We start from the raw sequence: 9,713 nt of genomic DNA, 5'->3' as shown, positions 1-9,713 counted from the left end.
AGTCATTTAGCAGACTCTCTTATCCAGAGCCACTAACAGTAGTGAGTCATTTAGCAGACTCTCTTATCCAGAGCCACTTACAGTAGTGAGTCATTTAGCAGACTCTCTTATCCAGAGCCACTTACAGTAGTGAGTCATTTATCAGACTCTCTTATCCAGAGCCACTTACAGTAGTGAGTCATTTAGCAGACTCTCTTATCCAGAGCCACTTACAGTAGTGAGTCATTTATCAGACTCTCTTATCCAGAGCCACTTACAGTAGTGAGTCATTTAGCAGGCTCTCTTATCCAGAGCCACTTACAGTTTAGTGCATTCATCTTAAGATAGCTAGGTGGGACAACCACAGTCATAGTGGGTCCCGTGTGGCTCAGTTGGTAGAGCATGGTGTTTGCAACGCCAGCTTGATGTTTGCAACGCCAGGGTTGTGGGTTCAATTCCCACGGGGGACCAGTATGGAGAATTTTTTTTATGAAATGTATGCATTCACTACTGTAAGTCGCTCTGGATAAGAGCGTCTGCTAAATGACTAAAATTAAAATGTAAATATTTCCTCAATAACCCTTAGCCTACAATTGAATTAACATAGTAAAAAAATCCCCATCAAAATCTGTCTGTTTAAGCTAGATATCTGCCGATATGGCACTTTCACATCTGTGGTGAAAGGTGACAGAGCTAGAGAGGTGTTAGTCAGACCATGAGACATCCTGAAAATAGGTCTTCTCACCAAAACGTCTGTATCGTTGGAACAGTGTCACGGGACTCGTCTGTAGTTGGTACAGCCTCTTCTGCCAACGTCTATGTGTAGCGTCTGAACCGTTATGGCTACACACTAATATGAGGAAAGGTGAGACTCTCACGAGCATGTACAAGCCTCACAAGACTCTTCTAAAGGTCCCGTATGAATTTAAAAAATGAATGGAAGTATATATGGAGATAGTTTAGTGCCAAAAATAAGGGCATAAATACATAATAAAAAATGGTTTCCTTATATCTCTCAGATATAGGAGAGACACTTTAAAACAAACTTCCTTTAGATTTTTTGGGGAACTATCTGTTGTTCCACGTAACTAATCTGTTATTTAATGGGTTTCTATTGGCTAATAGCAGTAATGCCAAACTCAATGTTTCATCAAATAATTGATACCTTAAGGGGTCTTAAAATTCCAAATGAAAAAGCTAAATGATCCTTGGTATGACCATCTTAAAACAATTCAATATGTTAGCTTAGTAGAACCCCCCCTCCCCCGGCTTAGACTCTAGAGGGATAAAGTAGCTATTAGCTTGGACTGGGCTGAGCAGGGGCTGACCTCCCATAGGCCAAGAGGTGGCAGAACGGAGTGCTCGGGTTGGGGTGTAGGGTTTGAGCACAGCCTGAAGGTAGGGAGGGACAGTTCCTCTTGCTGCTCCGTAGGCAAGTACCAAGGTCTTGTAGTGGGTGAGAGCTTCGACTCATCCACAGGATTAGGACCTGTGCTGCTTCCTGTGTGAGGTAGGGTCATACTCTACGGATGTTGTAGAACATGAACCTGTAGGAGCAAGTCACTGCTTTGATGTTTGCAGAGAACAACAGGGTGTTGTCCAGGGTCATGCCAAGGTTATTTGCACACTGGGAGGGGGACACCGTGGAGTTGTCAACCGTGATGGAGAGGTCTTTGAGCTTGCAGGCCTTTTCCGGGAGCTCCGTCTTGTTGAGGTGGTGGGTCGACATCCAAGCTGAGATATATGCCAGGCACGCAGAGAGGCGTGTCGCCGCCTGGGTGTCAGGAATCAAATCATAGTTATTTGTCACATTCTCCAAATACAACAGGTGTAGATCTTACCGTGAAATGCTTACTTACAAGCCCTTAACCAACAATGCAGTTCAAGAAATAGAGTTAAGAAAAATGTACTAAATAAACTAAAGTTAAAAATGTAATAAAAAGTAACACAATAAAATAACAATACCGAGGCTATATACAGGGGGTACCGGTACAGAGTCAATGTGGAGGCTATATGCAGGGGGGTACCGGTACAGAGTCAATGTGGAGGCTATATACAGGGGGTACCAGTACAGAGTCAATGTGGAGGCTATATACAGGGGGTACCAGTACAGAGTCAATGTGGAGGCTATATACAGGGGGTACCGGTACAGAGTCAATGTGGAGGCTATATACAGGGGGTACCAGTACAGAGTCAATGTGGAGGCTATATACAGGGGGTACCGGTACAGAGTCAATGTGGAGGCTATATACAGGGTGTACCGGTACAGAGTCAATGTGGAGGCTATATACAGGGGGTACCAGTACAGAGTCAATGTGGAGGCTATATACAGGGGGTACCAGTACAGAGTCAATGTGGAGGCTATATACAAGGGGTACTGGTACAGAGTCAATGTGGAGGCTATATACAGGGGGGTACCGGTACAGAATCAATGTGGAGACTATATACAGGGGGTACCAGTACAGAGTCAATGTGGAGGCTATATACAGGGGGTACCAGTACAGAGTCAATGTGGAGGCTATATACAGGGGGGTACCGGTACAGAGTCAATGTGGAGGCTATATACAGGGGGTACTGGTACAGAGTCAGTGTGGAGGCTATGTACAGGGGGGTACCGGTACAGAGTCAATGTGGAGGCTATATACGGGGGGTACCGGTTCAGAGTCAATGTGGAGGCTATATACAGGGGGGTACCGGTACAGAGTCAATGTGGAGGCTATATACAGGGGGTACTGGTACAGAGTCAATATGGAGGCTATGTACAGGGGGGTACCGGTACAGAGTCAATGTGGAGGCTATATACAGGGGGTACCGGTACAGAGTCAATGTGGAGGCTATATACAGAGGGGTACCGGTACAGAGTCAATGTGGAGGCTATATACAGGGGGGTACCAGTACAGAGTCAATGTGGAGGCTATATACAGGGGGGTACCGGTACAGAGTCAATGTGGAGGCTATATACAGGGGGTACCGGTACAGAGTCAATGTGCAGGCTATATACAGGGGGTACCGGTACAGAGTCAATGTGGAGGCTATATACAGGGGGTACCGGTACAGAGTCAATGTAGAGGCTATATACAGGGGGTACTGGTACAGAGTCAATGTAGAGGCTATATACAGGGGATACCGGTACAGAGTCAATGTGCGGGGGAAGGAGTAGAGTGTCATCCACATACAATGATAGGAGAGACCATGTGAGGATATGCCGGAGCTGAGTGACTTGGTGTATAGAGAGAGGAGGAGAGGAGGGACACCAGTAGTGGGGGACACCAGTAGTGAGAGTACGTGGTGCAGATACAGATCCTCTCCACGTCACCTGGTAGAAAGCGGCCTGCCAGGTAGGATGCAATCCAAGAGTTTGCAGAGCCTGAGATGCCCAGCTCTGAGAGGGTGGAGAGGACGATCTGATGGTTCATGGTGTTGAAGGCAGCGGATAGATCTAGGAGGATGAGAACAGAGAAGAGAGAGTCAGCTTTGGCAGTTCAGAGAGCCTCTGTGACACAGAGAAGAGCAGTCTCGGGTTGAGTGACCCGTCTTGAAGCCTTACTGGTTAGGGTCAAGAAGACCGTTCTGAGAGAGATAACAAGAGAGTTGGTCAGAGACGGAAATAATTAAAAAAGGGATACTGGTCTGTAGTTTTTGACGTCACACGGGTCAAGTGTTTTCTAAATTTAGTAAATGTATTTATTTATTATTTATATATTTTTTTTAGGGGGTAGATCAGCTTTAATATTGCAGATAGATTGTAGCTTCCATCAATGTTATTGTCTGCATCACTTCCAATCAGGGGTCAAGTGTTGGTTTCTTGAGGAGGGGAGCGACTCAGGACATTTTGAAGTCAGAGGGGACACAGCCAGTGGTCAGGGATGAGTTGATGAGGGAAGTGAGGAATGGGAGAAGGTCTCCAGAGATGGTCTGGAGAAGGGAGGAGGGGTTGGGGTCGAGTGGGCAGGTTGTTTGGTGGCCGGACCTCACTAGTCACAGGATGTCCTCTGGAGAGAGAGGGAAGAAAGAGGTCAAGGCGTAGGGTAGTGGGAAATTGGACTCAATAGGCTGAGCGAACCAGGAGCGGATATCGTCAAAGTGTTTGAAAAAGTTGTCCGCAGAGAGGGAGGAGGGAGGGCGAGGGGGTGAAGGATTAAGGAGGGAGGAGAAGGTGGAAAAGAGTTTCCTAGGGTTAGGGGCAGAAGCATGGAATTTGGAGTAATAGAAAATGGCTTTAGCAGAGGATACAGAGGAAGAGAAGGTAGTGAAAGGATGATAGGTCCTCTAAAAGTTTAGTTTTCCTCCATTTTCGCTCAGCTCCCCACAGCCCTGTTCTGTAAGCTCACAATGAGTCACTCAGCCACGGAGCAGGAGGGGAGGGCCGAGCCGGCCGGGAGGAAAGGAGACAGTGCCAGTCATAGGATGCGGAAAGGGGGGAGAGTAGGGTTGAAGAGGCAGAATCAGGATACAGGAGGGAGAAGGATTTAGCAGAAGGGAGAGATGATAGGATAGAAGAAGAGAGAGTAGTGGGAAAGAGAGAGAGTGAAGATTGTGACAGCACATAACCATCTGGGTAGGGTTGTAGGAGAGGGAAAAGGAACAAAGTATTGATCAGAGACTTGGAGGGGGGTTACAGTGGGATTGGTAGGAGAACAGCCTCTAGTAAAGATTAGGTCCAGCGTATTGCTTAATGTCCCTTGGGTGGTGGACCATTCTTGAAACACACAACTGTTGAGCCTGAAAAACCCAGCAGAGTTCCTGTTCTTGACTCAAACCGGTGCGCCTGGCACCTACTACCATACCCCTTTCAAAGGCACTTAAATCTTTGTCTTGCCCATTCATCCTCTGAATGGCACACGTCTCAATTGTCTCAAGGCTTAAAATCCTTCTATAACCTGTCTCCTCCCCTTCATCTACACTGATTGAAGTGGATTTAACAGGTGACATCAATACGGGATCATAGCTTTCACCTGGATTCACCTGGTCAGTCTATGTCATGGAAAGAGCAGGTGTTCTTAATGTTTTGTATACCACAGGAGGTTGGTGGCACCTTAATTAGGGAGGACGGGCTCGTGTTAATCGCTGGAGCGGAATCAGTGGAATGGTATCAAACACACGGTTTCCATGGTTTCCAAGTGTTTGATGCCATTCCATTTGCTCCATTCCAGCCATTATCATGAGCCGTCCTCCCCTCAGCAGCCTCCACTGTTGTATACTCAGTGTAGTTGCCAAAGCTACAAAATAAGCAAAATGAGATCTGAAAATCACTAGGTAAGATGAGTCAGTTCACACACCAGGTAAGCTACTGGGAAGACAGACAGCACTTAAAGGAAATGGCCCCAGCAAGCAAAGAAAACAGTACTAGACCACAACAGATAAAGACAAACATGATACTAATCACTCCTGGAGATATCAGGTGTCCTCTAGCTATAGAATGAACCAAATGCACGTGAATTACAATGTGGAAGGATTTGAACTGGCTGAATATGTGGAAAGAAAAGTGTGAGAATTCAAGTTGGCGATCTCTTATGTTGGCACATTTGATCGTTTTTTTAATTTCAGAAAGGGGGAACGTTATATCTCACTGCCCTGAGGTGAAAGCATTGTGTTAAAAAGACCTTCATTTAGCTGTGGTTTAATGGATGACAAGCAGGGTTTAATATAGCCTTACCAACGGGACTCTCTCAAGTTCTGGTTCTCTCCTATGCTGAATCTAATATGACAGCAACACCCAAAGATGACTGCAACAGTGGTCTTTAGGTCATAAAATCTGCTCTCTGGGTGCTTTAGAAGGTTTAGACTGTACAAGACAGACCCTAACTCTAACTCTAACCCCTTGTCTTTCCTCACATACTACTACTCTCTCTTCTTCTCTACAGGAAAGAGGAACTCTGTGCTCCAACACAAAGTCGCCCAGAACTCAGGAGCTGTGAACCTCCAGGAGAATGAGATCATCCAGAGGATCGTACAGCATGACCGTGACATGGCTATCCAGAGCAACATCTCTCCCGCGTCCCTGGACCTCCCATCCTCCACCTCAGGGGTCATCTGGGCTCCCTTGGTCCAGGGCCCCCTCCAGGCCGCTGCAGCCACCACATCCCTGGCTCTGGCCTTCTCCCACTCCCAGCTCCAAGCCCAGCTCCCTCCCATCCTCTTCCACCATCCGCTCCCCGTCTCCAGGTCGTTCAAGGATCCAGGAGGCCACCGTTTGGAGAGGGGCGTGTTTGTGGGCGTGTCTGCAGCTGGAGGTATGTGCGTTCCTGGCTGTGGCTCCGGGGCTGCATCCCCGGCCGGTTCTGTGAAGTTCCATTCTGGAGTGGACACTCCGATATTAGCCTCGTTTCGGGCGCAACATCTAGTCTCCACCTCCTCCTCCATGTCTCCTCTGTCACCTATGACCTCCATGTACCAGCCCACCACCACCACCAACTTCCAGGCCCAGCCCAGCGGAGGCTCTCCCTTCCCCTTGGGCCAGGCCTCAATCCAGGGGTATCCGTCCTCCTCCTCCTGCGCAGCCCAGCTCCACCACCACCACCACCCCTACAGCCCACCAAGTTCCCACCAGCAGGGGGCATCAGGGAGACCCACCATGGACTCGGGAAGGTTCTCAGCCCCCTCTGGTTCCACCCTAAGCCCTCTCATCTGTAGCTCTGTCAGCCCCATCCTGAGCCAGCTACAGCAACACGACTCCTCTTCCTGTCACGCTACCAGCTCTCAGCACGTCCAGAGGGGGATGGGCTCTGGTGAACATCAGGCGAGAGCAGGCCACCTCCTCCCCCCACACTCCCACTGTTCCTACGCCAGCACCAGCCCTAGCTACACCACCCAACACCACTGCTCCAGTGGGTTTCTATCTATACCTATCCCACAACAGGCCAGCCTTGGAAGTGGTGGAGCCTCATCCTCTCTGGTGCATCACAGTCTGGCGGGTCTGCAGTCCAGCCTCCATCCCACCCTCCACCCAGGCCTCCACGCTGGCCTCCTCCCTCAGGTTCTCCCGGTGGACTCTGCCCATTCTTCCCACTCTGCCCTAGCCTCGCTGGCCCAGTACGGATCAGGGGATGGCTCCCCGACCTGCACCCCACCGGGGGCACCCAGCCCCACCATCCAGAGCCCACTGACAGGAAGGACGGTGCTTCACCATCATCACCTCAGCCATCTCAGCCAGCTCCACAGCCAACCCTCCAGCACCATGGGCTCTCACAGCTCCCTCACCCCACAGACGTCATGCCCCGCTAGGGTAGACGAAAGGGGGCAGAGGGCAGAGTCCTTAGTGGATCTCTTCACCCAGGATGTCAGAACTATCTCCACTGTTTCCACCTCTGGCTCAGGCAACTACCTGCCCCAAGAAGGGTCTCTATCCAAACCGTCTCTCTCCATACCTTCAGGGGGGTCTGGTTCTTCTCACTTCTCCTCTCCTCCCTTGGCAGAGGGTAGCAGTAATAAACTCCCACGTCACACCTCTGAGTCACTACACTCCCTCGGGATCTGAACTTCCAACTCCCGTGAACCAAGGAGCACCGACCTCTTCGTATCCCAACCCCAGTCACCCTGCTACCCCGGCCAAGACATCCGAGGCAGAGTACAGACTCTCCAAACTCCCCTCCAACCTGTGAGGTTTAAACACACCCTCCTGCGATGTCTAAACTATGGGGAAATTGTCTTCGGTATTGGCATTGTGTTTTTTAATCGCTAGTGTAGGTTTTTTAATTCAAGGAGGGTGTGAATGAGTGCATATCCATATTGGAGGAAAAAAACTTAGGACAGAGATGTATTTTTAATGCAGAGTGAATGACCTGACGTAAAAGGACAGAGTTCCCAGCGGGCGAAACCAGTTCTGGTTGTAAACGAGTGGTAATGACGTCATTTCAGCCATCTTTGCCCGCTGGGTTAAGTATTTTTCTACAGTACAATGTTACTACTGTACTATGTTGAATGTGGAGGCACTGTACCAATATGGATTGTTGGATAATGTTAAACCACAAGAAAGTATACTGATCAATTTCCAATAATGTACAATATGTATTGTAGCCTATATCCTCACATTGTAATTTTGTGTTAAGGTATTTGTTTTGAAAGCTGTTGTTCAGACATACACTATATATACAAAAGTATGTGGACACACCCTTAGTGGATTTGGCTATTTCAGCCACAACCGTTGCTGACAGGTATATAAAACCGAGCACACAGCTATGCAATCTCCATAGACAACATTGGCAGTAGAATGGGCCGTACTGAAGAGCTCAGTGACTTTCAACATGCCATTGTCATAGGATGCCATCTTTCCAACAAGTCAGTCAAATTTCTGCCCTGCTAGAGCTGCCCCGGTCAACTGTAAGTGGTGTTGTTGTGAAGTGGAAACATCTAGGAGCAACTACGGCTCAGCCGTGAAGTGGTAGGCCACACAAGTTCACAGAACGGCACCGCCGAGTGCTGAAGAGCGTAGCGCATACAAATCATCTGTCCTTGGTTGCAACACTCAGTACCTAGTTCCAAACTGCCTCTGGTAGCAACATTAGCATAAGAACTGTTAGTCGGGAGCTTCATGAAATGTTTTTCCATGGCCGAGCATTCGCACACAGGCCTAAGATCACCATGCGCAATGCCAAGTGTCGGCTGGATTGGTGTAAAACTCGCCACCATTGGACTCTGGAGCAGTGGAAACGCGTTCTCTGGAGTAATGAATCACGCTTCACCATCTGGCAGTCCGACAAACAAATCTGGGTTTGGCGGATGCCAGGATGCCAGGAGTTTGGTGGAGGTGGAACAATGGTCTGGGGAGGTTTTCCATGGTTCGGGCTAGGCCCCTTAGTTCCAGTGAAGGGAAATCTTAAAGCTACAGCATACAATGACATTCTAGATGATTCTGGGCTTCCAACTTTGTGGCAACAGTTTGGGGAAGGCCCTTTCTTGTTTAAGCATGACAATGCTCCTGTGCACAAAGCGAGGTCCATACAGAAATGGTTTGTCGAGATATCGGTGTGGAACAATTGACTGGCCTGCACAGAGCCCTGACCTCAACCCCATCGAACACCTTTGGGATGAATTGGAACGTTGAATGCGAGCCAGGCCTAATCGCCCAACATCAGTGCCCAACCTCACTAACGCTCTTGTGGCTGAATGGAAGCAAGTCCCCCGCAGCAATGTTCCAACATCTAGTGGAAAGCCTTCCCAGAAGATTGGAGGCTGTTATAGCAGCAAAAAGGGGACCAACTCCATATTAATGCCCATGATTTTGGAATGAGATGTTTGATGAGCGGGTGTCCACATACTTTTGATCATATAGTGTATTTATCTAACATTTTACCCTATAGAGATTCTTTTTAAGTTCAGAATAACACCAACAATATTTTTCCTTTTTTTAATATTATTATATTTTCTCAGCGTATTGTGATAACATGTTGTGGAGGTGAGGTGAACGTGAGACCACCCAAAGAGACTTGATAGCAAGCTAAAGAACTTTGACTGAACTGCACTTTTTTTTTGTAATTTCAGAGATTAACTGAAAGATGTCGATGGTATGTCTTCCACTATCTTGTTTCAGCCATATTGGACAGATCCTTGTGTATGTTTTCTATGAATATTTACGCTTACACACTATATATATATTTTTTGCTAGCCTAGTTATCAAACATATTATTTTATCAAAAGACATGAATGTATGTTTTTGACAAATAACTGGATTTTAAAGTAACAGTTTGGAAATGAATACAGTAAATCTTGTGAGAATACAGTAAGCCTTGTGAGAA

General features: G+C 47.9%; 1 protein-coding gene across 1 annotated transcript in view; it reads left to right on the top strand.

Annotated features, from left to right (window-relative positions):
• LOC115192862 (potassium/sodium hyperpolarization-activated cyclic nucleotide-gated channel 1) overlaps window positions 1-8,082 on the top strand; it is a 52,320-nt gene extending 44,238 nt beyond the window's left edge. Inside the window, exon 8 of the mRNA XM_029751770.1 lies at window positions 5,844-8,082. Coding sequence (XP_029607630.1) covers window positions 5,844-7,456 — 1,613 coding nt within the window. The 3' untranslated portion in view covers window positions 7,457-8,082. The remainder of the gene's footprint in view (window positions 1-5,843) is intronic.
• The last annotated feature ends 1,631 nt before the right edge of the window (window positions 8,083-9,713 follow it).

The sequence above is a fragment of the Salmo trutta genome, chromosome 4 (assembly GCF_901001165.1).
Source record: "Salmo trutta chromosome 4, fSalTru1.1, whole genome shotgun sequence".
NCBI lineage: Eukaryota > Metazoa > Chordata > Actinopteri > Salmoniformes > Salmonidae > Salmo > Salmo trutta.
Note: the sequence above shows the minus strand (reverse complement) of the source record. Positions and strands in the feature narration are given on the sequence as shown.